The sequence below is a fragment of the Drosophila hydei genome, unplaced genomic scaffold (assembly GCF_003285905.1).
Source record: "Drosophila hydei strain 15085-1641.00,03,60 unplaced genomic scaffold, DhydRS2 tig00000060-arrow-pilon, whole genome shotgun sequence".
Classification (NCBI taxonomy): Eukaryota; Metazoa; Arthropoda; class Insecta; order Diptera; family Drosophilidae; genus Drosophila; species Drosophila hydei.
Window position 1 is genome coordinate 4,590,478 of NW_022045656.1, and position 26,224 is coordinate 4,616,701.

Below are 26,224 nucleotides of genomic sequence, written 5' to 3' on the forward strand. Positions count from 1 at the left end.
GGCAGGTGTTCGACTGTGGCCCACAAGGGGCACATTAAACAATGCATTCCTTTAATTAACAATTTTTATGCTGCCCACATCTGGGGGTGTGTGTGTGCGTGTGCAGGACTTTTGTTTCACTTAATTGATGTTTGTATTGACATTCGTTATACCCTAGCCAAAAAGGTAGCATGATTTTTAGCATCTGATTTGACAGAGCTGTCAAATGTGACAGCCCATTATAGTTGATTGTAAACATTCATGTTAGCATGAACCAGAAATGGATGAATCGTATATGTCATTTTATGCATTTATTTAATAATTAACAATTTCGACACAAATTGGCAAAGCACTCCTCTATGACAGATTTTAATTGAACGAAGTTTTCATTCAATTTTCCCATTTGTTTAGTTGTAAAATTATTGTTGAGCAGCCAACGTGAACTAAATGTGCAATTTTATATTTAATCTAGATGATGAATTAAATAATAATCAGCCCCAAATACCATATCAAACATATCAGCCAGGATTTACATGAACTTAGAGACCGATCGGCTTATTTTTATGTAAAATATTAACATTTCTGTTAATATTCTAACATAACATTCTTTTTATGTTAAATGTTAAGATATCTGTTAATATTCTAACATAACATTCTTTTTATGTTGAATGTTAAGATTTCTGTTAATATTCTCATATAACATTATTTGTATGTTAAACGTTAACATTTCTGTTAATATTCTAGCACTAACAACATTTTATAAGTATTAACTTTGAGTTTATTAAAAAAAACTAAGTTGTTTTTTACTAATTACGGATACTAAATATCATAAATTGTAGAATATCAAGTTTATGCTTACAATTATAATTAATGCTAATTTAATTTATTATATTTGACTTAAAGACACTTACCACCATTCAATTTTAACATTCATGTTAATAAGTTCACATTAACATAACAAGGAATATGATGAATTGGTAAAAGTTAGTTATATATATTATATAGACATATCAGGCTTAGCTTACATTAGTTACTCTGTCAACTAAGCAAATTGGCCATTGTTAAGAGTTAAGTTTTGAGTTAATCCCCATGCAAAACAATCCAGATTTAGCTAAGCACTGACACCTTTAGCCATGTCCAAACTTGGCAACTTCCCGTTTGTTTATGACTCAATTGAACAATTGACATATTATGTAGACTAATCCTATTTGGCCAGAACGTAGATTCATATTTCTTATGCAATCATGCAAAATGAAGATTGTTTTTCATGCTGTGCTGCATTCGAAATTCATTTCTTTAAAAGTGAAATCCATTAACACAAATCTTTTTGGTATTTCCTTACCTCTAACGAATTGTGCTTCTTTACTTTTTGTATTTGCGCTTGGTAGTCTCGTTGCTGTTGGCTTGGCATTCAGTTTGTGTTCCATTTTGCAAGGGAAAATCTGCAATCACCTTTGTGATTGTAGTTTGCTTTTCAGCTTTATCGCAATTCCATTCAACAGTTTTCGCTTTGTGCACTAAAAGTATTAAATTTCCTCAAATACTGGCACTGAAATAATCCAAGCAGTTACGTCTAAGACGTAATATTCCAACAGCTGCAACCGGCTGTGGTCGGCCTTTCAAGGGGAATTCCCCTCATTTTATTTCTTTGGTCAGCACTGGCACGTCCTTTGCTCGCACTCATCTAAGCCAAGAGGGAATGCTTTTAATGGTTTTGCAACCATTTCTTATCATTATCAAGGATAGCGTTTAACTTTAAACGACTTTTGTATTGTGGTGCCTCCTGCATTTTCGTTCTTTTCGTTTTGCTTCTCGGTGTTGTTGCTGCTGTCGCTGCTGATGCTGTCGTACAAATTGTATTCGCTGCATTGTCTCGATTGCATCCAGAACTATAATTGTAGAACTGGGCTCTGTAGTTTTGGCGCATTTCCGTCAGCTAACTGTCCTGAATTTCATTGTATTCTTCTGGGAATGTGTGCATACGTATATTCAGAAGCTATGTTTTATATAGTATTTAAGTATTTATTCATAAATATTGTTATAAATATATATATTGCTTTCCCATATTCCAAACATCATCTTCAACCCACAAAATAACATTTCGTAGTCTCAGTTTTAACAAAATCAATAATAATTTACACTAACATATCATTTCATATATTGTTTATGCTATTTTTAATATTCAATAGTAAATAATTGCATTAAAATTGCATATTGACTAGTTTTTGTCCGTTATCTTCCCTGTATGAACTTCTCAGTTTTGAATATTAACCGTCGAGTGCGTATGAGCTTTCGACCTTAAAAATGCCCTTCGTGAATGCAGGGTTGATTTATTTTTTATTTATCGATACCACCGCTAAAAGCATTGCAGCCCTGCGACTATGGTCACATAACATTGGCTGAAAGTGGGTGAACAATGAACAATGCGCTTGCAGACAATACAAAAAATTAACAGACTGCAATTAAAATGAATATATGTATCAATTCATATATATAATAATTTTAATTATATAAATAAAAAATAAGAATGTAAGCGGATCATAATTGAAAATTGTTCAATTGCTCTCATTTTATTTAGATTTCAAATAGATGTCAAATTCACTGTGAAACATGTTTTATATCTCCATTGTGTGCTGACCGATTTTCGTAATATTTTCAAATATATTGTGTAGCAGGAAAAATACCACTAATACAATTTCAGCTCGTGTCATTTGACTAGAAATTTGAAGCCGAGTCACATTGAATTTGAAACACATGTTGAAGCCGCTACGGCTGTGTCGGGGCTTGTTGCAACCGCATTTATCACAAGTTGTTGGAGTCCGTATTAAATATCTCATCTCCACACAAGCGACGATCTTAACACGCTCGTTCTGTGACAAAATGGATAATAAAATCTTACTGGACTCAGCTAAAAGGCTAGCAGCTAGAACCGCCGTTGATCAGTGGGTAACCGAGGATACGAAAGTTTTGGGCATAGGTAGCGGTTCAACCGTCGTGTTTGTCGTCGAACGAGTTGCAGAGCGCGTCTGGAAAGATGGAGCACTGTCCGAATTGATATGCGTGCCTTCGTCATTTCAATCCCGTCAACTCATACTCGACCATAATCTACCTTTGGGAGATCTGGATCGCAATTACAAAGTCGATCTTTATATTGATGGCGCCGACGAAGTTGACAGCAGCATGGTGCTCATCAAAGGTGGTGGTGGTTGCCTGATGCAGGAAAAGATTGTTGCTTCGTGCGCAAAAACTGTTATAATCGTTGCAGACTATACAAAGCAGTCGCTCCGTCTGGGCGAGCAATGGTGCAAGGGCATACCAATTGAGGTCTCGTCCATGGCCTATGTGCCAGTCAAGCATAAGATCGAGGAGCTCTATGGCGGCGAAGCGCAGTTACGCACTGCCTTGAATAAAGCTGGTCCAATTGTCACCGACAATGGAAATTTTCTGATGGACTGGAGATTTGTTGCGCAACGCGAATACGACTGGGACGAGGTGAATAGGACTATATCTATGATACCGGGTGTCCTGGAGACAGGTCTGTTTGTGAACATGGCAGCCAAATGCTACTTTGGCATGGCCAATGGAACCGTCAAAGTGCAGAACAAATAGATCTCTGAATTATGTATTAAAAAAACAAGTGAATTCAACATATTCATTGTTAATCTAAAATGTTGGTTTGTTTACAAAATAAATAACTAAGGGTTACGACCAATATCCTTTACAAAGAAACCGGCAAATGTACTAATGATCTTAGTCTTTAGTGTCTTAGCTAAAACGATTTCTTGCTGCGACCTGGCAGCAACGTCTCCTTAATGTAGTTAAAGAACGACAGGAGTCCAACCTTCTTATTACGTGAAAAGTAATTGCTGACCACATCCGGATTGCTGCTGCCCATGAGTCGCTCATTATTGCTAATTGTGGTGGGCAGCACATTGTCATTGGCGCTGAGTGAGACGAACAGAGCGAAGGGAACCATCCACATACATATAGTAAAGTAGGCCAGTACCTAAATAAGAAATATTCAAATGTTGTGCCACTAGATATGTCTTACTTAATCGCTAAATGACTCACCTGTGTGAAGGGAACATAGACGCTGGTAAAATATTGAAATGCAAACACATGATTAACCACCAGCATTGCCAACGAGCCAATAAACGGCACCGACAGTAATTGAATAAAGGGAAAATTATTCATTATACTGAAATGAAATCCTTGCGCTATTAGTCCACACAGCATCATAGTCCATGGAAAGTCCTCAAAGCATATCAACAGAAGATATACAAATATTGTGAAACTAATCATAAATAGTATACAACGTCGAGCTGGCGTTGTGTATTCCTCTGCCAATTCAGCCAGATAGTAGAGACCAGCCACTATAAGAATGTACATATTAAATATATAAATCATAGTTAGCTGTTAGGTAACCAGTTACCTATAGACAGTGTTATGAAGGTGATCTGTATAGCTAATGAAATCCAACTAAGTATAAACAGAAAGCCCATAATGCTTAAATTTTAAGTGACTTGATCAGGAGCCAAAACAAAACAATGACGCGACACATCGATAACATTGATAGCCGGCGACTCATTGTAGACAGCGTTGCCACACAGTTAATGTTCCAGTTAAGTTCAATTTAATTGTTAAATAATATTTTTAGTTAGAATAATGGCATTTTGAAAATGTATCTAGCGTATATAAACTAGAATGCATTTTCTAAAAAAAAGGTCAATATGACTGCGTAACACTATATCCTTTGACATGGTGTCATAATTTTCTTAATTTGATTCTTTTCGTTGACCATGTACAACAGACTCGTATGTTACTCCTCTCTAAGGTACACGGTCACACTTGTTCATTGCCAAAAAGAGAAGCGCGTGGTTTAGCCGCACGGAATTTGCATATTAATAAACGCATTCGAGGCAAATATAAATATATATATAATTAAATATTTTCTATAGAGTTGAAAGTGCGTTATCAAATACTATCGCTGAAGTGGCAATATTGGCACAACGAGCTAGTGTCGAACGCTTGCATCGTGGGCCGCTCTTAACATGTCGAATACGAATGCCAATGGCAATGGAGGTGTTCCGGGGCAGGAGGAAGACGATGCTGAAATGCCCAATGCACCAATGCAAAATGATGCATCATTCGATAACATTGTGTTTGCAGCTGCTTACCAAAGCGACGACAGCTTGAATGATGCATTAGATCAAGCTGGTCAAGAAGAAGCAGAGGCTGATGCCCACAGCGTGGAAAATTCACCTGAGGCTGCAGGAGTTGATGCTGAAGGTGATGGTGATGGAGATGGAGATGGAGATGCAGGTGACGGAGAAGCCGAAGGCGACGAAGAAGCTGCCGGTGAGGATGACAGCATTGCAGAAGATGGACAAGAGGCTGGCAATGGCAATGCTGATGATGATCCTGCAGCGGACAGACGCACGGCCACTAAAAAGGAGCTCACTCAAATCATTGACAAATGGGAGCAAGAGCAAACACAAAACGGATACGATCCCGTGCCTACGCTAAGAAGGTGACACAAAGCTATAACTATAATAAAATATATTTATATAAACACAACTTTTTTCAGTTTGGCTGAAATATTTGAGCGCGAAAAGGACTCATACATGCGTAAGGATCCGGATCCTTTGGACCTAAGACACCCCTATCGCACCGATCCCAGTTGCCAGTATGGACTATTGTTGAAGTTGCTCTTTCGAAAAGATCAATTTATGGGCAAAGTGAGAAAAACTAATACAATATTAAAAATAAATCTAACGCTTTAAAAATATTTTTAGCTGCTCAACGATTATCTGCGTGATAACTATTTCAGTCGGCAGAGTATAAGTCGCAGCTCTCTGGAGTTGAATATTATTGCATGCCGGCTCATATTAGTCGTAATGCCGGGTCTTGAGACGACGGCAGTATTCCAGACGGCCGAGGAAGATGGCATAATTAATCGTCTCTACAATTGGGCAGAGGACAGCATTGAGCCGCTACAGAGCTATGCTACAGGCCTGCTGGCCGCTGCCATGGAAGTAAGCGATATAGCGATTACTTGTCGAGAACAGAATATGCGGCTGGTGCCCAAGATGATTAACCGACTGCATATGTTGCTGGCTTGTAGTCGAATGAGTAAGAACACCACAACAGAGCCGAGTTCCTCACTCAATAACTCGGCAGACAGCAATATCTCGCCGGGCATGCTCAGCTGGATGGCGTGTGGTGGTGCTGCCTCGGCTCCTCAGTCGCCGCAGCATAATGGCACCAGCGGCAGTGCCTCCAACATGTCCATTTTGTTTGAGAATAGTCGCGATGCGTTTTCTATGTCACGCTATTACAAGCGTATGTATATACCACTGCATCCGCCAACAGCAGACACCAGCCAAATGCTCATTATGCGCTTCCTAACCAGCCTGGGCGAATACCAAGAGTTTTTGGCCATGGCCTTTGGCAATAATGTCATGACGCTGATTTTTGGACATCTAGAGGAGTTAGACAGGCGTGACACATGCCTCGCCTATGAGGTGCTTAAATATCTGGCTTCGCTATTATGTCACAAAAAGTTTGCACTAGAGTTCATATCACGCGGTGGCCTGGAGGTGAGTTCTATTAAAAATGTTTATTGTCTATAGTTACATATTTAATCTCATGTTACATAATTGCAGCTGCTGTTAAATGTGCCGCGGCCCAGTTTGGCCACCACAGGTGTCTCTATTGCAATTTACTATTTGGCTTACTGTGAAGATGCTATGGAGCGGATTTGTAGTATGCCACGTCCTTTAATATCGAATCTCGTTCGCTATGCGCTGTGGATATTGGGACGTTGTCATGACTCTTCCAAGTGTCATGCCACTATGTTTTTCAGCCTGAGCTTTCAATTTAAGGCTATACTCGATGAGTTTGACTCACAGGATGGCCTCCGCAAGCTCTACAATGTTGTAAGTAAACGCTAGAAAGAAATGATTATTTTCAATATTTAATAAATAATTTGTATACTTTTTGCAGATATCGGTACTTAAGATTCTTGACCCCAGTCATAACGATAGCGACAATGGTTCAGAAATTAATGAGGATGTTGAGTGCGCTTCGCGTCAGATGGTGCGACATGTTTGCATCGCCATGAAGCGCTACATGGAAGCGCATTTCTTCTACAAGTACAACAACTTTCTATGTCAGCACTATGCGACCTCTTCGTCCTCATCGCACTACTTTAGTCAACAGCCAACGGTGGCTGCCAAGCTAACCTTCGATCAGTTGCACGAGCAGTTGCGTACTCTTCAAGAGCACACTTCGGTACGTGGGCATTGGGAGCCCGTGGATCAGCTAATGAAGCTAGGTGGCATTACAATGCTTTTGCGCATCATTGCCTTCAGTTACGATTGGGTGAATAATGGGCGCTCAGAGACAGTGCGCTCCGCTCTGGATGTGCTTAGCGTGTGTTGCGTGATACCACGGGTCTACCTGGTGCTTTGTGAGCGTTTGCAGATGCCGGATAAGACGACAACGTCTGGCTTCTGTTCAGTACTAGGTGCAGCTGCCGGGGAAATCACGGCCGACGCTGAGGTGTTGAAATCTGCTCTGGCCGTGCTCTGCCATTGCGTATGCTCGCCAATTATACGGAAGGATAGCAGCAGCAGCAGCCTGTTGAAGTTTGGTAACTCGTCACGCAAAAACAAAGCAAATCAAAAATATGCCGAAGAGCTAATTGAGAAGGTGTGGGAGTCGGTGTGCTCGAACAATGGCATTGTGGTACTGTTATCACTAATGCAAACCAAAGGACCCATCACCGATGCCGACTGCATACGCGGTATGGCCTGTCGTGCGCTGGCCGGGCTGGCCCGTTCCGATCGTGTACGTCAAATTGTAGGCAAACTACCGTTGTTTGCCAGTGGCCAGCTGCAGGCGCTCATGCGTGATCCCATACTGCAGGAGAAGCGAGCCGAGCATGTTATTTTCCAGAAATATGCATTGGAACTACTTGAGCGCATCTCCGGCAAGACAAAGACAAAGGCGCTCACACCGCTCGACCCGTCGCTAACCAACATGCACAAGGCAAACGTGATCGCTCAGACGCGCATTCAATACAACGAACAGCAGCTCTATCAGCTTATTTTTGAGCATTTGGAGAGCAAGGGTCTCAGCCAAACCGCTCAGATGCTGCAGCGTGAGGTGGGTTTGCCTTTGCAGACGACAACGACGCGCAACTTTCATCAGTCGCCCTTCGACTTCAAAGGTTTATCTGGCGTCAGCTCGATGTCGCGCAGTCGTCTAAGAAGCCGAATGCACGATGTCAATGCGGCCATTATGTCCAATGGCGATCAGAATCGCAGTCTGTCAGAGGATATTTCCCCGCACTGCAACACTAACACCGGCACGTCAGGGGCAGGTGCAGGATCTGCTGCAATAGGCGTTCCTAGTTTCAGCTATCTCAGCGCGCAAACGCCTATTAAGCTGCGTAAGACTGAACGTGCCACATCCTCGGTAACACGTTCGCTGCAGAAACAAATCAGCTTGGTTAACCAGGAGTCGAGTGCTGCGGGATTGCCAGACGACTTGATTGTCTCGCCAGCTCTACATCCCAAACGAGTGACACTCAATAGCATTGTAACAGAGTATCTGACAAATCAACATTCGCTGTGCAACAATCCGGTAACCACCTGCCCACAGTTCGATCTATACGAGCCACATAAATGCCCGGATCCACGGCCCAGCCGTCAGGTTAGCTCCAACTATAATTTGACCTCCCGGCATTTTCGCACACAGGCAGGCTTTAATACCGCCCGCTTCGATCGACGTCATGTACACACACATTTCGCACCCTGGCGTACAATGCGTTCAGCTGACTATGATGATCTGGAGTTTACGTGCTGTGACGTTGTGGGCAATTACCTGATCGTTGGCACACACCAGGGCGAAAGTAAGGTGTTCAATATGAACGATGGCGTCGAACAGTTTTCCTCGATTTGTCACTCATACGGCGTGGATGCTATACAAGCGAATCGTGCCGGTGACCTGGTTCTGACCACCAGCCTATGGCGTTTACGCACCACCATTTTATGGTCCATAACAGACAACGAGTTTCGCTCTAAGCTGCGTCTCCCCGAGGTCGGATACTGTGAGTTCAGTCAAACCACACAGGATCGCTTACTGGGAACTCACACAGATGTATGTTAAAATAACTTGATTTTGTTTAAATAATTTTATATTATATATATATTACTTACAGTGCGCTGTTCTGTACGACATCAACACGGGCTCCAAGGTGTCCACATTTACACCCACCATACCCAATCAATACACAAAGAATAGAGCGACGCTGTGCCGCACCGACGAGCTGCTGCTTTCAGGTAATTTCGATGTTAGCGAAAGTCAAAGAAAGTCTATTTAAACTCAAATGTTGCAGATGGCGTGCTCTGGGATGTGCGCTCCGGCAAAGAGATTCATAAATTCGATAAGTTCAATCAATGCATCTCGGGCATATTTCATCCCAATTGCTTGGAGGTGAGCATGAATAACATATGGCTATGTAACGATTCATATTGACTACCCGATATCATCCTATAGATTATAGCAAATACAGAGGTGTGGGATCTGCGCACGTTTCATCTGCTACAGACGGTGCCGGTGCTGGATCAGCGCAACTGCACATTTTCTCCTATGCATGTGATTTATGGTGCCAGCTTAGGGGCTGATAGAGATCATGATATGGAGACAACCACCTACGATACGAGCTTTAATGTTTTGGATGCCTACGACTATTCGAGTATTGCGACAATCGATGTGAAGCGTAATATCAACGATCTGAGCGTCAGTGCAAATGGCAGCTTAATTGCTGTTGTGGAGGATCATAGCGGCTACGATTCGAAGCAGGAGACCTATGTGAAGATATATGCCGTTGGCGTTAAAAAGAGCGAACGTTCGGAAGAGGTGCGTGCGGTTAAGGATCTGGCCGTCGATGAGGGCGTCGTTAGAGGCGGCGGCACGTCCGCATTAGAGGAGCCGTCACCGCCCGCCAATGCACCAGGCGGTGACTCTGCGCTAATTCGCATCGTCGAAGAAGCGGCACGCCCACATACGCCAGAGCCAAACTTGGCTTTGCTCAATGCTGATGCAGATGCAGATGCAAATGCAAATGGCGGCATTGGTGTTGGCGGTGCCGACGACGAGGCGCGCGCCCGTCGTACAAGCCGGCTAAGGCAATCGTCACATGCCAATTCTAATCTGGCTCGCCAGCATGCACCCAACAGCTCAATTGTTGGTGTGCGACGGCGAGCACGTACACTGGGCGGTGCCGGTGCCGGTGCGCCAATCGATCTCAGAACGCTCATGCGGCAGATGGATGATTTTGAATTTAATATTCTGTCTATGCTTGCAGGAAGATGATGAAGAGGTGCCCGAATCCAATGAGGAGGGCTCCGACACGGGCTCCGATACGGGTTCTGAAAATGGTGAGTGATCTGTCAACAAAACTGCTATAATCAAATTTATACTCTACTTACCTCAGCATTTGCATTAGGTCCAACTTTCCTGGGTTTCCCATTACGTAGCCACCGTAATCGCAATTTTATTGATATTGAATCCTCCAGCGATGATGACAACGATAGTGATCTAGAGGATGGGGATGATGACGATGACGACGATCTTGAAATGCTATCCAATGTCGATGAAATTGAATTTGAGGGCGATGCCAGCAGCGATGGTAATATTTATTCAAAATTCCCCCGCACATACACATATATATTGATAATCTTTAAATCCGCAGAATAAGCCGCCCAGTCCATATAAACAACCCTATTTATATATCGCTGCCTTGGCCTCAAGGCTCTATGTTTAGAACACGTCGGGCTCGCTATTATCCGTCTCTATAAAAAAGAAGCTATATCATCGCTAAGTTTTGTTAGCTGTTATATTAAAAAAATTTTTATGTTAATGTTTGTACAAATTAAAGTGTAAAAAGCCTCAAAAAAAACATACAACAACAAAACCAACTTGTTGAAAACCCACTGCATACGAAAAGAAAAACTATTAAAAATAAGAATTGTTCAACAATTTCTATGTGTACAGAGTTTATTAAAATTATATACTTTTCTATTAATAAAACAAAAATGATTTAAATAAAAAACCAAGTGTCAACTGACATGCAAAATAAACTCTCGAAGCACATTTTATATTAAAAATACGTATATTTATATTAATTGTAATTGTAATTCAAAACTTTATTATTAACATTTACACTACATTAATGAATTTAAAAGGAAAATCAAAACTTTGTGTCGGAATTCAGAATTCGAAGTACAAAATAATTGTTTTATATTTCAATTTGTATATTTTATAGACGTTGCACTTTAAATATATTAGTTAATCAGATGCAGCTATTACCTTACAGAGTGCACTGGAATAGTTGTGAATGAAAAAAGGTTTGAACCCATTATGATATGGACACCCGGTAATAGGTTCGCGGTGTTTGCGCAGTTTTTAGTGCTTAGTTTTTATCTTATCTTTGACTCGAATTGAGAAGTGACGCGCAGACCAAAAGTATTCGTTCAATGATTAATCAATTCAGTTGCTTGGCTATGCAATCGCGGTCGTCTCTAAATCTGACAGTTTATCCTTCAGCACATAGATAAATATGGTTATATGCCTTCATTCGGTATTTATCGGCGTTTTGCGGTCAAGTTGAATGCTTTGAATTGAGTCAAAACACACGACTAGTTAGAATTGCGAGCTTTAGTTTCAATTTGCCAACGATAGCGCGCGCACCTCGATAGCGGAATACTTTACATCCACTCGTAACCGAACCATGTACAAATCAAACTATGTCAGGAGTGCTACGCTGATCGCGCTTCTATCCACGTGTTGCCAGGCGTACGAGGAGCGTCCAGATTTCTGCATCGAAACGGAACCAATGCTCTTGTCGGATATAAAACGTCAAATGCTTACTCCTATAGAAAATCGAACAAAATGCAATATAACAGCAACAACTCTGACGCCGAACGAAAAGGTGAGTCCAAATAGGCAAATACGAAATTTGCATTTTAATGAAGCATTAAGCAGTGCGAATTTTTTAATGGATTTCCGACTCAGGCTCATTATAAATCAATTAACGCTAGATATATGATTTATTTTGCACTCATATATTGAGTTATCAAAATAGTCGCTCCAATTTGCTTCCTTATATAGCATTCAATCAATCAGGCGAGGTAAAGATTGAGAGTTCGATTTGGGCAATCAATGTGAACAAGTTGGCCCGGTGTAAAATCCTTAAATGACAATTTCAAGGCACTTGATTCAGTGACATATGTATATATGGGAAATTGAGTTTATAACAACTATTGTATCAAATAAATCAGCTTAAGTCAATAAACACTCGCACTCTATATACTGTGTAGATATTCCCAATTCAATTAAATAAGAGATAAAGAAAGCGGGCAAACGGGAAAGTGTCTATGGCTAGATAATGCGAACAGCTTAGATAACAAAATTATTTATGCGTGTGCTAAATCAAGTATTTTGTGATGAACTAATCCACAGGAAAGACTGTTTGATACCATATGCGAGGATCACGGCTCCTTAACTATCAAACGCAGCAATCATCACTTCTTCAAGCTGCTCAACGGAGAGCTGTTTGGACGTGGAGTACAGAACGAGCTATGCAAAAGCAAAGTTGATTCAGTGCTGGCCTGGGTGCCATATAAAATCATGATGCAAAACTATGCAGCAGAGCTGAATCCCAGTGAGCGACTCAGCTACATTGCCAAGGCGACCAGTGTGGAGCGCGAGAAGACGGAGCTCTGTCATTTCCGTCACACGGATCTGGTCAACAATGTGATGGACAATCTGTTCACATGCGTGGTATTGATCTTTGAGGATAATTTTGTGAGTACAAGGTATATCATAGTCAGGTTAGTTAGATTTAACTCTCCCGCTTTGTAGTACGGCGTTGACGACAGCATAAATGTTCTAGTGGAGTTGCAGCCAGTGATGTACCAGCTCCGCAATATCACCTACCAGCCATGGCGCAACGTAACCAATAGCTATAAAATGCGTCTCGGCGACGGCTTACTCAAGAATCCCAGTGGGCAGCGAAAGCCTATCTATGGCACCCTTAGCTATGCATTTGTTGAAAAGATTCGCTTAAACACGAGCACCATTTACAACAATGAGCAGCTGAATAAATTACCGTTGCTGCTGGAGCACCGCGGCTCTATGGTAGAGCTGGATATAGACGGTGTGGGCGGCATAGATGTCCAAGAACAGGCATATTTTGGACGCACCATGGATGCCCGCAGCGAAGTTAAAGTTCAGGTGATTGGCCAGTGGGTGGATCAGCATCGAGAGATCAGCGCCGACATGTACAATTATTATGGCTTTGGCCTGCAGCACTATAAACAGCCAATATCTGGAGTACAACTGACATTCGTGCGCATCGACGAAACCGAACCAGCATTCGAATCACCAGAATCCGATAATCTGGTGAAAGCGTCATTGTTTAGGGATATGGACTCAGCGCCGGCAAAATTGAGCAAAAATGGTTCCGCGGTATTTACGGAGTGGGAGGTGGATCATCAGCAGGCTGACGATTCGTCCTTCTATCCATGGTTTGTGATCAGTTGCCTGCTCTTTGGCATAATTGTGCTCTTCCTAGTTTATGGAATTGTTCGCGTCTACAATAAAAAAACAAAGGAGAGGCAAAAATATGAGCTAGCCAACACTAGCAGCACGCAGGCTAATGCCGCTTGTTAAGCAATATTTGTATAAGTTCCATACAGAAAATTATACAAATTTCGATAAAAAATTTATTAAAGATTTATTAAATAAAACGAAGTTGTTTATATTTTTTCGACTAGCTGTCAGCTGATTGATTTGCTTGACTTTTGCTGTTATTAAAAAATCGATATCTCTGTTAAGTTACAATGTTAAAACAGTGCGTACGTGACGTCACATTTGCTACGGCAGCTGAATTTCTGCCTTTTTTGACGACACCTTATAAAAGCTTTCATCATGGCATGACAGTCCTTAAAGTATTCGTACCCGGCGCAGCTGTTACGTGGGCGTGTGTGATGCGAGTGACTGTTTTATGGAACATTTGCAAATTTATAAATGTGCCTATCTATTGAGAAGTGCATTGGTGGACGACAGAAAGTCGCAAAAAGTGCAAAAGCAAGGCACTGTGCAATTGTGAAAAAGTGTGTGTTGTATGTTATGTGAAATGTGAATACCGCGAGCTGGCGTCCTGTTAATACACAAAAGGTACGTAACTCATTTCTAGTATCAATCGATTCTTATTATTAATTCGTTTAGTGATTAAGCTTAATTGTTAATTTCCACCTACACAAAGAATTTGCATCTGTGTACGTATTTGTTGTTTGTTTTCTACTCAAAATTTGGTGTGTTTTTGCTTGAGCGAGTTGGCAGTGCCGATAACTATAGCCACGCCACATACGCATATCTCACTCACACAGGCAGAAGACAGGGCGAAGCAAAAAAGAGAGCTCTATATATGTGTAACGCGAGTGTGTGGGTAATCGTCGTTTCACGTCGTTTCAACTAACTCGCGGATTCTGCAGTCGACAGAAGAAGACAAAAGCAGAAACAGTACCACTGCGGTTGCACAGAAATTTCATTCATCGAATTTTTATTAATTTGGCACTGGTCGAAGTCTAGTTATTTCATTTACTTGCCAGAATAACCAACTGGTGCAGCATTTGTTTTTGTTTCGCATCATTTCAAAACAAACTCGCGCTTTAGTGCTTAAAATGTGAAATAAAATGCGTTTTTCGCTTTGAAATTGTGTGACGCGGCCATATTTAAAAAATAATTTAATGTCGAATGCAGTGCAAAGGCGAAGGGAGGCTACATAAATTATATAAATAGTGCTTGGGTAAGTCGGTATTTGGTTTATGTTGTTAAAAACCTTGACCCAAAGTGCGGAAAGTATGAGAATTTAATCGGATAATTGCTTAATGTCTAATGTTACTAAATTCAAAACATATTTGTTTCGTTTGCTGCGAAAGTAGTAAAAATATGATTTTTCGCTCGCACCAACACCAGGATGCTAAATTGTGTATAACTAGTTGTCGTCGTCGTCGTGTCGTGCACACTATATAGTTGTCTCGCTTGCACCGCTAGCGGCGAGTTGCCAGAGCGCTAGGCAAACGTCAGCGCTGCCAGAGTTTCTTAAGCGCCAAAATTTGAAATTATGCTTATCAAAAATTCTCATACAGATTCGCCTTTGGCAAAGGTTTTTATGAAAATCAGGCAACAAGTGGTATATTTCCTAATGATTTTAGAAAGAACCTGCAATTGAAGTGTTTGGTGAAGCTGCCGTCATGATGGACCGTAAGAAGGTGCTTGAATTGGACAAAATCTGTCGCTTATGCATTTCGGAGCGCAAGGAAATGCGTCCGCTGTTTAGTGAAAAAGTGCCCGAAATGCTTATGGACTGCACAAGCGTGAGGGTCGAGCCCACCGAGGGCTGGCCCGATAAAATCTGTGTGCAATGCGTCCATGCAGTCAGTCGGAATCATGCATTTAAATCACTTGTGGAGCGCAGCGACAAAGAATTGCGCGAATATATAAAAAGCCTGACGGTACGCCTCGTGATGGATGAGTCGCTGACGCCACAAGAGCGCAAGCAGCAGAAGCTGCTGCAAAAGCAGCTTAAGCAACAACAGTTGGAGGAGCAGCAACAAAAATTGGAACAACAAATACTGCAGCAACAGCAGCAGCTCCAACAGCAACAACAACAGCAGCAGCAGCAACAACAACAACAGCAGCAGCAGCAGCAACAACAACAGCAACAACAGCAGCAGCAGTCACCTATATATCTTGTGCAGCAGCCACAGCAACTGCAACAGCAGCCACAACAGCCGAAGGTACGAATTAGATCGAAGTACTTTATTAATTTTACTTCATCGATATTCTTGTCTACTCTCAAACAGCCCAAGAGCAAATTGAAACCTCTGCAGCGTAAAGGTACCTCTCGACAGTCAAAGAAACAACAAGAGATGGTTCAGCTTCTGCCGGAACCGGCGCCACCACCGCCGCCTCCACCACTGGTCACCCAGCAGCAACAACAACAGATACAACAAATTCAGCTGCCAACTCTGCAGCCGGCACCTGCGCAACTGATGCCAACAACGACGGCACAGCAAATTCTCTTGCCGAATGGACAGTTTATAACGACGCAAATTGTGACGCCGCAGCTGGCGCAAATTATCAGCCCGCAAACAACGGCATCGAATGCTACGGCGTCGGCACAAGCGCAATTTTTACCACAGTTGCTACAGGCGCCCAATGGCCAAACGTTACAAATTGTTCAGCAGCCGAATGGTACACAGACGTTGCAGCTAGTGCAGTTGGTGCCACAGCGAAGCATCGCCCCGGCGATTACAACGACTACTACAACGGACATGTGCACGACAAGCAGTGGAGCTTCGCTAGCCGATGCGGACGTCCAACTCTTGCACGATGGCGACATGGACGATGATGATCTGGACGAAGTCTACAATCACTTAGATGACAAGGGTCACACGTTTGAGACGATAGTACTGGACGATGATCAGCAGCAAGACTTTCTTAAGGACCAGCATCGGCAAGTGCTCATCGATGACGAATACACGCAAAGCGACACGCAGGAGCAGGAGGCCGACGAATACTTTGACGAGCAGCTGTTAGACCATGAGGATGGGGTCAAGCACGAGGATGACGACGATGACAACTTCATCATAGAGGAAATTCAATTAGATGAGGACGATATGCTGGACGATGCTGATGGAGAAGTAGATGGTGATGCAATGACAAATGTGGATGAATGCGAGTATATAACCGATGAACAGGATCACGGCCTCGGCGGCGATGTCGACGATGAGTTGCATTATGCTATTATGGAACCGACCGATGGTGATGTGAGCGCCAGTGACATGGATCAGACCTTCATAGATGTCGATCCACAGCAGCAGCAACAGTTACAGGAGCAACAACAGCAACAGCAGTCCGTGGACCTGCATAGTATATCCTTGGAAAATGCTGTGGTAGAGTTTGGACAGGACGCATTAGTCGCACCCACGTTACATGTCAGTAGCACGCCCAGTCCTACTCCCAGCTCAGCGAAACGTGCCCGTCGTGGCAACACGCAAGCGCAAACGCAGCTGGTCGAGACGCCTTGTAACCACCAGCATAGTCCACCTACCATAAGCAGTAAACTGGCAGCCGCCAATTCGCGGCAGCTAGTGCAAACTGCGTCAGTGATAGCAGCAGCAGGAGCTGATGATAATTACGAGATAGATGCAAATCTGGTCACGGAATTCATTAAGCAACACACATCACCTCTGGGTTCTGGACGATATATTTGTCACCTATGCAGCACGGAGTTCCGGCAGTTCAAGGGCCTCCAGAATCACATGCACTCGCACACCAATTGGATACGGGCCAATTGCAAAAAGCAGCCACAGTGTGAGATCTGCTTTAAGAGTTTCAAGGGGCCGGGCATGCTGCGCATGCACATGAAGACGCACGATGCTGAGACGAATACGCCGTTGTGCAACATCTGTAATCGCACGTTCAAGTCGAAGGCGATCCTCTACAGGCACAGACAGACGCATCAGCAGCGAGCATATTGCTGTGGCGTGGCGAATTGTCGCAAGAATTTCTCCAATGCGGCCAATCTGCGATGGCACGTAGAGCGCAAGCATCCGGAATGCGTTGAGCCACTCTACAAGTGCGGTGAATGCTCCACACTCTACGATCACATCGACAGTCTGCAACATCATGTAGAGAATACAGATCATGGCAGTAATGTCAGCGAAACGCAAACAATTATCACCACCAACTCCAACGCGGCGTTCAGCGGTGCCGTTAGCATTGTTAGCAATGGCACCGACATGTCCAGCATGATCGCCGCGGCACCAAATGCCCTAAGTGGCGCAACGGCAACAGGTGATACACATGCCGTTGTCGTGGGCTCATCCGGGGAGATGTATTTTGTGACGCAGGCGTAGCCAGCGCAGTTTGCCGATATTCCCGGCAACTCCGAGTGCCTGCTCGGAATGTAAATCCTAAACAGGCATCTAGATGTAAAGAGAAAATAACTGGAAACATATATTTTTATACCACCCCATAGGATATCTATACGTAAATATAGTTTTTACACACACTCTCACACACACCTTGCAATCCTAGTTGTCTGTCATCGTAGCTTGTTCGTAGTACTCGAATTTCGGACGCGGCGTTCAATTGTATAATAATAATTAATAGAAAGGCCGTTTTTAGGCATAAGTTCTTAGGTTCTAGGCAACAATTAACACACGAACCGATTCACACAGCCGCAATGTATTCAAAAATGATATATATGTTATATATATATATACTCTGTATGGCTATGGAACTTTTCGTACATCCGTCTTAATGTACGAAAGGTATTCATTGCGGCAATATATGTAACCAGATTTGAATATCAGACTGGAATTTATTTAGACTAAATTTTTCGGCTTGGTTTTCATTGTTGGGCATTGATTATTACTAAAAACAAAAACGAAGAACTAAATAGAATTGTTTTAATTGCAAATAAAATTAAATAACTATATTATAGCTGTAACTGTTGTTTAACTAATGTGTATTTTCAAATATACACAAACACATAACACTTTAAGCCGCTTTTCTTTTATTTTTTTTTACAGTTAGCTGACTCAACAGCATAAATTGTCGGGGAAAAGCAATTGTAATTGTCAAGGTCTCATCGTTCGTTCATCGATTCCCTTTAGCAACGACACGTGCCCAACCGGTTAGCAGCAGAGTTTACATTTAATGGGTATTACAAATGTATAAGCTGTTCTAGTTTATCATTCCGGGTATTACGCTTTGAAATCAACAAGTATATTTATACTCTGCGATATCGGATATGGCTACTTAGAAAGGTGTTCAATTTTCCAGCATATAAACGTATATATTTGTCTTGATATGGTTAATATTTTAATTACATTTATTTTATGGTTAAGATAGAATTTTGGGTTTTAATTTACTGCTTCAGCTAAGCGCTTAATCTGAAATTTGATTCCTTCTGATTAGGAAACCTAATAGCATTTAAATTTTCCTGAATCAAGGTTGAAAAGCGAAGAGAAAACGTAATTCAAACGCTCATTCATGTATTTTTGTGGACTAGCTAAAGCTTACATTGTTTGTATTATTATTGTTGCTGGGGTTGGCTTTGGGTCTTCATACCCTGTACATATTAATAATGCCACAGATGGCATAGATGACTGCTAAGTGTGTGTTAATTTAAACAGACTTGCAGGAGATGTGCTCTAAGCTTTTTAAATATTAATTTTTTATAGATATATAAACAAATGTTATGGAAGAATGCAAAAAATCAGGATAGCGCACAAACGTGATTTCAATAATTAATCACTTTTATTCAAGTTTCGAAAAAGTTTGAAAGTTGTTAATTCTATCCTCTCTCGACTCAATTCAGGTTAAGATGGTGTTCGAAATGAAGATCCTCTTTAAGTTGTAGAGGAACTAATGTTTATTTAAACTATGTTAAACTAAAATTTGAAAGGAAAACGTGATGCAAATGCAAAATTCAAATCAATCTTTTGTTTTAATTTTTTTCTTTAAATTTAATTTTCTGTACATTTGCAGCTTTCAAATAAGTCGTTATATCTTTGAAAAACTGGCTTGAATACAGGTCCTGGTTTTATTTATGAACACAAAAAGTTCGAATTTGATGGTCATATCAGTGTAGGATTCATATCAGTGTTACAGTATTTACGAAAATTAAAACAAACTTAGTCAATGCTGCTTACAAGATATTTTCAAGTCGAACTTTCTTTAACTATTTGATTAAAAGCACAACATAAAAGTCTAAGGTATATATGCATATATAAGTAGCTACAAGTATATGTGGCACAATTAGTTACAGGATATGCTTTAGTCGTGTTTGTTAAACAATTTACAAATCGCAATTATTCATATTTTATTATATATGGCTAAGTAATTTTAATGTATAAATAAGTGTATATGTTGTCCGGCTGGGTACAGGGTATATCTTAGCTGCCCTGTTTTAACGAACAATGAAAAAGTCACAGAAGTTATAAGTAACAGTATACACTGTACAGTATAGACTGTATACATATAAATCTATGTCTGTAACGCAACTGTTTGCAGGGTGTCTTCTAGCCATGCCTATGTTGGCTTTCTGGATTACTCAGTGCGTCACTTAATGCGCAGCAGTTTATGGTATTCTGCAGCATAGTTTACAACGCAATTCGTTAATTTCGTCGGCCTTTAATGATCTGCTGGTTCTGCTGCTGCTGTAATTTGGCCTAAAAACCCAAAACTAAATATGATTTTCTTTGTTTGCTTGCAGGTGCCATTCGGGGCATATCAGTGGAGCACAGGTGAGTTAGTTGGACACACGCTCCATCTATAAATAGTTATCAGATGTTAAACTCAAGTGCACACTCGCCTGGCTTACTTGTGTCAATATTATTGTCCAATTTGATAATTATTATTAATTAGCAGCAAACCTTAGCGAATCCATAAGAAAGGCTGACACTCGAAAATCCCATAAATTTCGCATTATTTATGACGGAATTGATTCGTGCAGACCCCATTACCCATTAAGTATTTACTATAGATATATGACAACTCGATTAGATAAGCATTTGCAGTGGTCTTCAGGGGGCTCCGTTCCTTGGGGCGTGCGTGACTGCGAGTTGCTTGCGCTAAACGAGGAATTAAGAACAATTTGCTACTATTAACTAAGCTACGCATATATAAATATATATACTATATGGTTCACATGTCAAGTGCTGTTAGAAATCAATAATGCAAAGGGTAGGAAATTCCAGATAGGAATTTCTCATGACATCATTTACAATTCGAATTTATCTAGTTTCGGGTTGGGTTTTGGTGTTTGCTCTGAAAAATACACATGTAAATTACTATAATCGCAGAAGTCTATGATATATCTTTATATATATACTTTATTTATTTATTAGCCAATTTCCTTGAAATGTTTAAATTATGGAATATTTATGCATCCTTGAACTTTATAAAACACTCGAAAGAAATGCCAAAAGCTGTGCAAATGCTTAGAGATACAACTTGTATAATAAATATATATATATATATATATATATATCTTTATATATATTCACATTCATATTTATAGCAAATATTTTAAATGTGCGCAAAAATCTAATTGAAGAAAATAATGAATCGCGATCATTTTCAGGTTTTCCGCACATGCGAAACTATATCAAATTTAATTGATTTGACATGCTAGAACAAATGTCTATATATACATATATATTCTTATATATGTGCATGATTTCAGTTGGAAAATTCTTTTGATATGAGTAGCGGAATTATAATAATTAAATGTTAAATATGCTCATTAAAATTAAATGCATATTTGCGCATAATAATATATATGTATATATATATATCTTATATCTAGATTCGTGCCAAATGTGAACGTATTTCAGGCATGAATCATTCTGAATAGCATCGTTGCTTTATAACCAAGGGGTATTATATATTTTTGAAAATGTTCATGAAAATTAATTGAATAATATATCACAACACCTGTAGGCTCCCAGTATTTAAATTTTTTAATGGGGAATGTAATATATTACAACATAAATGAGATGTTATCTAAACTTACTGGAAACATGTGAAATATCAATATAATAATGCTGTTAAAATTTATATAACATATGCATCGAATTGCCAAACGAAGCAGTTTCAAATCTATGAGCTATGGAAATATTTTAACCTAATGTATTTCCATTAAATCAAAATTAAGTTTTTGAAGCGTTTCAGATATTATCGGTGATATACCTTCTCTATTTGCCCAAAATTACCTAATACTGAGAGGTCAGGGTATTTTCCAGTTGACATTCCCGATAGAAACACTTTTACTTGTTAAAGTTGTGATATTATTAAATAGCAATTCTAATTATTATTGTTTATTAAGAGATCACCCTTAGCAATCATTGGGCTGCCCATTAACATTCATAATTTGTTTATATTTCTTCATTTGTTTATAACATTTCGTAAAAACAAATAACAAGCTCTTATTGCAGCTGACGGGGCAGCTTTTTGTTTATGTCATTAAACAGATTGAAGAAGCAAACGTTTGCCTTTTCCGACGCCGGAAGAAACTGAAAGCGAACGATGCCCTTCTCCTAACCCCCCAACCAGTTCGCAGTTCAGTTGAGTCAGGAACGATTCACCATAAATCATACGATTACGTATGATGCGTATGGCGAGGGAGGGAATCTTTTTGATGTAGGTTCTGGTCAACGTTTTGTTGTTGCTAAAAATATGCTCAGTCCCGCCTCTCTTTGCCATTGCTGCCATTGACGTAAGCGAAGAGAAAAACAAAATATTTCTAATGCATTACAATTGGCTGCCGAGGAGGTATATAGCAAAATACAAGACATTAACAATAATTCGAGTACTTAGCAGTCTGCGTCTGTATTGGTCTGATTTGGTTTTCGATTCGTATACCCTAACTACATATGAGCATAAGGGTATAATGGCTTGGAGCAGTTCTATGTAACATGTAAGCGATTCTATAAAGTATGTAGACAACGAGTTGACTATGGATAGATTAGAGACATTAAATATTAAATATTAAATTTTAAGTATATATCATATATCATATATAATCATAAAGTTTCAAATATTCTATAAAGTATGTAGACAACGAGTTGACTATGGATAGATTAGAGACATTAAATATTAAATATTAAATTTTAAGTATATATCATATATCATATATAATCATAAAGTTTCAAATAAAATAAATATAAATTTAAATGCTGAATGAATCTAGAGCAAAAGGCAGCAAATTTCTTGATTCTATTTCAATTGAAGGGCATCTACTAGTCGTGCACCCTCGACTGATGCTCGCTTGTTTTTGTTTATATTTTATTTCTTTTGTGTGTCGACACGTCAACGAATTTCCTTTTTGCTTATACGCAACATCACGAATTTGCAATTCACACTATGATTCGCACATTGTTTTTACGTGTGCCCTACACTAGTTGGGGTATATCGGTTGAGCGCTCAACTAACGATACGCTTTAGAGTTCCAACTCATGGCTGTAAATATTAAAGTGAGAATTTCATGCTGAAATATATATGTCATGTCAATATATATATCTTTATATATTTAATTGAAAATTCCTTTGACCTACTATTTTATAGCGCATCCGGCTGTCGAGCTAGCTGGTTGGCAGCCTTGCTTTATTTATTTTTCTTATCGTTGGCATTAAATTAAACTTGATCTGCACAGGTATGTGTGTGTGTGTGCTTGTACATACAGATTTACAAATGCTATTCAAACATTTATGTAATTCATATAATTATAGTCGCACTGCCGATTCGGAGGCATTAATTTTAGGTTGGCCGCGCAGCTCTGCCAATGCATATATCAAGCATATATATGCATAGAATTTTGCGTCGTAAATTCGTTTCCGTTAGCATGCGAAGGAATTATATAAATTGAATAAAAAATAAAAAGAAATTGAAATTGAAACAGAAATAAATGTAATGTGGGCCAAACATTTCGTCAGCTGCCATTGACATTGGCTGAGTCGGTCATGAATGCTCTGCTCTGCTCTGCTCAGCTCTACTCTCTATTTTTAAAAATTTTCTTTTTGTTAAAATTTTGAATTTAATTTACTCGCAGCTGTCACATAGATCTCTGCTCCTGTCGCTTCGCCAGGTGTTGCCTACTTCTTTGGGCTGCGTAGCTGCATAATCAAACATGCGTTCAATAATTGGCCTGGTTTTGGCTTTTAGACAGCTTTAAGGGGCCTGTTTCACATTCATCATGTGCGCTCAAGTATTGCCCTTGCCGAGCATACACATTCTTTTGGCATAACTCCAAGATATTTGCCTGGCCGCCCACAGATTTGTATCAGCTTAGTTGGCAACAGCTGCTAATAAAGTTCGTTTGTTTGGCATGGTCAGTGCGAGGAGCTCTTTTATAGATTGAAATTGTATGCTGGGGAGACCCTGGGCTGGTGGCCAATGGTTATTTCATTCAACACATTCCCACAAACAATTCGTGCCTCGTGCCGGCGCCCAGTCAATGTACGATTTCTAGTCACTATCAAGGCGGAAGCCCGTACGCCGGGCAGCCCAACTGACGAAGCGTGGGGTGAGGTGGCTTCTGCTGTTCACGGATTCAGCTCGTGGCCATTGTTCCGGCTAAGAAGTGACGTCCCGGCCTGCTGATTGTGTTTAAATATCTCTCGCCCTCTCTGTCTGCTTTAACTTAAGGTAAATTGTTTAGATTTTCGCAAAAGTCAATCGTGAAATGCTTTTCATTTCGTATTTGCTGCCAGTTTCTTTTCAATGTCAGGGCTATTGTTGTCTGGGCAATATATAGTTTCGAATATATATGTATTGGCTATATATATAAATAACTGCTTTTGATCAAATGTATTAAAAAATGCATTTAAAATATTTTTGAAAAACATTGCCAAAGAATTTTTATAAAGTTTTCTTGGGAATTTTTATGAGAAATTCTATGTCAGGAATGGAAGGAAGCAGTCGATCACATTTAATATAAAATTGTTTTTAGATTGCTCAAAATTCCGCAGAAACAAATAAAAAGAAGAATACAAAAGATGCTTCAATTTGTTAAAAATATTATAAAAATGTAAAAAGTGAACTCATATGATAAATCAGTCCACACTCGCCCACTCACAGTGTTCTACTTGCATTGAGCTTAGTTATTTTGCTTAATTCGTAAATCGGCTTCGCTTTGATTTATGACAATAGGTAACCCAAATGAAAGCAGCTGATGGATGTTATTCGCTCAATTTAGTTGCATTGTGAGTCACATTATTGGCTAAACGAATAGGTAAACTTTATTGTTATTCCAAATTTCAATTGCCGGCTTGGCGACTTGCCGCCCACCTCCTACCGACTGACGACTCTCGACTGTTTTCAATTAAGCGAGCCCCAAGCGCGTGTTTTCAATAAAAAATGTCTTACCCCGAATTCCCAAACAGAATGATAGACAGGCAGGCAGCCAGGCAGGCACTGCATGGGACTAGAGCTGAAATAGTCAAAAGCGAGTGGAAATTGAAATTCAAATACTAATTCGTATATATAATATATATCATTAAACAAAACAAAACAATTGCTCTGCAGCACGCATCCGATTTGTGCAGTGGCTCGTGGCTTCAATTAGCTAATGCCCGTCCAATGCCATGCAAAGATATAGATAGCTAGCTGGGCAGATGGAGAGGGCGCTCTGCCGCATAGCCTTGCCAGGCTGCTCGACCCTGTCCTTGCCTTGCCCTGAGCTGCACACAAGGACGATAAAGGTGACAGTTTGCGGCTGCAGCTCACCCACAGCGTGCTGTGCACGGCGCAGCTTCTCGGATTTCATGAGTCAAGCAGGTGTCGTCCGATATTTGCATAAGATTCGTTATATTCAATCTGTTTTGCTAAAGTGCGCAAATAAAAACACTTAAGAGATGAACGCGATTTCGCTATAAGCGCTCAATATAGGGTATACATCATAGTCCATTCCACCCACCTTGAGTGACAATTTCCCTTTAATATTTCTGTCAGCTGTCATCAAAATTGGCTCGCCAAATATCGGATATGACTAAGACGCATTGGCTGGGATAGCGACACAAGGAACAAGCCTACAAATTAAAATCTGTCAAATTCAAAGTACAGTGACTACACGCAAATGTGGACTGTGGAGAGACAAACTTATTCGAATAAAGTAAACACTCATTAATGTTGTCTGTAAACAAAAAAATCATAAATAAAAATTTTATTTGTATTTTATATTCTAAATTCCTTAAGAGAAAATAGAAACAAAATTCTAAATTCCTTAAAAGAAAATAGAAACAAAATTCTAAATTCCTTAAAAGAAAATAGAAACAAAGCTCTTCAGTTTAGTTAAGGCTGTAATCATCGAGTGTATACTGTAAAACGAATATGATAATATAAGTAAATAAATTTATGTATATATATATATTTACATGTATATATAAATAAATATATATAAATATTATATATTATATATATATATGAGTGTATTTCTTGAATATATGAAAACTTTTGATTGACAAACACGAAACAGTTTGCGAGTAAACACATAAACATATATAATATATTTTGTAGAATAGGCAAATTAATCAACAGGCGACTTAGAGACATGCGCTACGCTTTTTATTGGCACAAGTGACTCACGTGAAAGTCT

General features: G+C 40.1%; 6 protein-coding genes across 7 annotated transcripts in view; 5 read left to right on the forward strand and 1 right to left on the reverse strand.

The window, feature by feature from the left end:
* The first annotated feature begins 2,554 nt into the window (after positions 1-2,554).
* On the forward strand, positions 2,555-3,604 carry LOC111593212 (ribose-5-phosphate isomerase). The gene has a single exon (XM_023305862.2). It carries the CDS (start codon positions 2,734-2,736, stop codon positions 3,586-3,588), a length of 855 nt encoding a protein of 284 aa, XP_023161630.2. The 5' UTR covers positions 2,555-2,733; the 3' UTR covers positions 3,589-3,604.
* A 13-nt stretch (positions 3,605-3,617) lies between these two features.
* LOC111593219 (protein TEX261) lies at positions 3,618-4,532 on the reverse strand. Its single transcript, XM_023305874.2, has 3 exons — positions 4,412-4,532; positions 4,051-4,352; positions 3,618-3,985 (listed from the first exon to the last, which is right to left on the reverse strand). The coding sequence occupies exons 1-3, from the start codon at positions 4,479-4,481 to the stop codon at positions 3,749-3,751; spliced, it is 609 nt and encodes a 202-aa protein (XP_023161642.2). The 5' UTR covers positions 4,482-4,532; the 3' UTR covers positions 3,618-3,748.
* A 302-nt stretch (positions 4,533-4,834) lies between these two features.
* LOC111593455 (protein mahjong) lies at positions 4,835-10,995 on the forward strand. 2 transcript variants are annotated; one of them, XM_023306217.2, is made up of 11 exons: positions 4,835-5,509; positions 5,567-5,717; positions 5,775-6,578; positions 6,645-6,917; positions 6,985-9,144; positions 9,206-9,326; positions 9,383-9,480; positions 9,544-9,906; positions 10,355-10,427; positions 10,484-10,678; positions 10,742-10,995. In XM_023306217.2, exons 1-11 carry the CDS (start codon positions 5,031-5,033, stop codon positions 10,744-10,746), a joined length of 4,722 nt encoding a protein of 1,573 aa, XP_023161985.1. In that variant the 5' UTR covers positions 4,835-5,030; the 3' UTR covers positions 10,747-10,995. The 2 variants fall into 2 exon arrangements, with proteins under 2 accessions (XP_023161985.1, XP_023161993.1); XM_023306225.2 differs by having other exon boundaries at positions 4,836-5,509; positions 10,496-10,678.
* A 276-nt stretch (positions 10,996-11,271) lies between these two features.
* On the forward strand, positions 11,272-13,722 carry LOC111593313. Its single transcript, XM_023306013.2, has 3 exons — positions 11,272-11,980; positions 12,511-12,855; positions 12,913-13,722. The coding sequence occupies exons 1-3, from the start codon at positions 11,780-11,782 to the stop codon at positions 13,720-13,722; spliced, it is 1,356 nt and encodes a 451-aa protein (XP_023161781.2). The 5' UTR covers positions 11,272-11,779.
* A 261-nt stretch (positions 13,723-13,983) lies between these two features.
* LOC111594201 overlaps positions 13,984-26,224 on the forward strand; it is a 38,251-nt gene continuing 26,010 nt past the window's right edge. The window contains exons 1-2 of the mRNA XM_023307412.2: positions 13,984-14,229; positions 20,345-20,375. The gene's annotated coding sequence lies outside the window, so the exon portion shown is untranslated. The remainder of the gene's footprint in view (positions 14,230-20,344; positions 20,376-26,224) is intronic.
* Positions 14,535-18,513, forward strand: LOC111594246 (zinc finger protein 853). The gene is made up of 4 exons (XM_023307459.2): positions 14,535-14,860; positions 15,270-15,578; positions 15,654-15,809; positions 15,921-18,513. Exons 2-4 carry the CDS (start codon positions 15,309-15,311, stop codon positions 17,976-17,978), a joined length of 2,484 nt encoding a protein of 827 aa, XP_023163227.2. The 5' UTR covers positions 14,535-14,860; positions 15,270-15,308; the 3' UTR covers positions 17,979-18,513.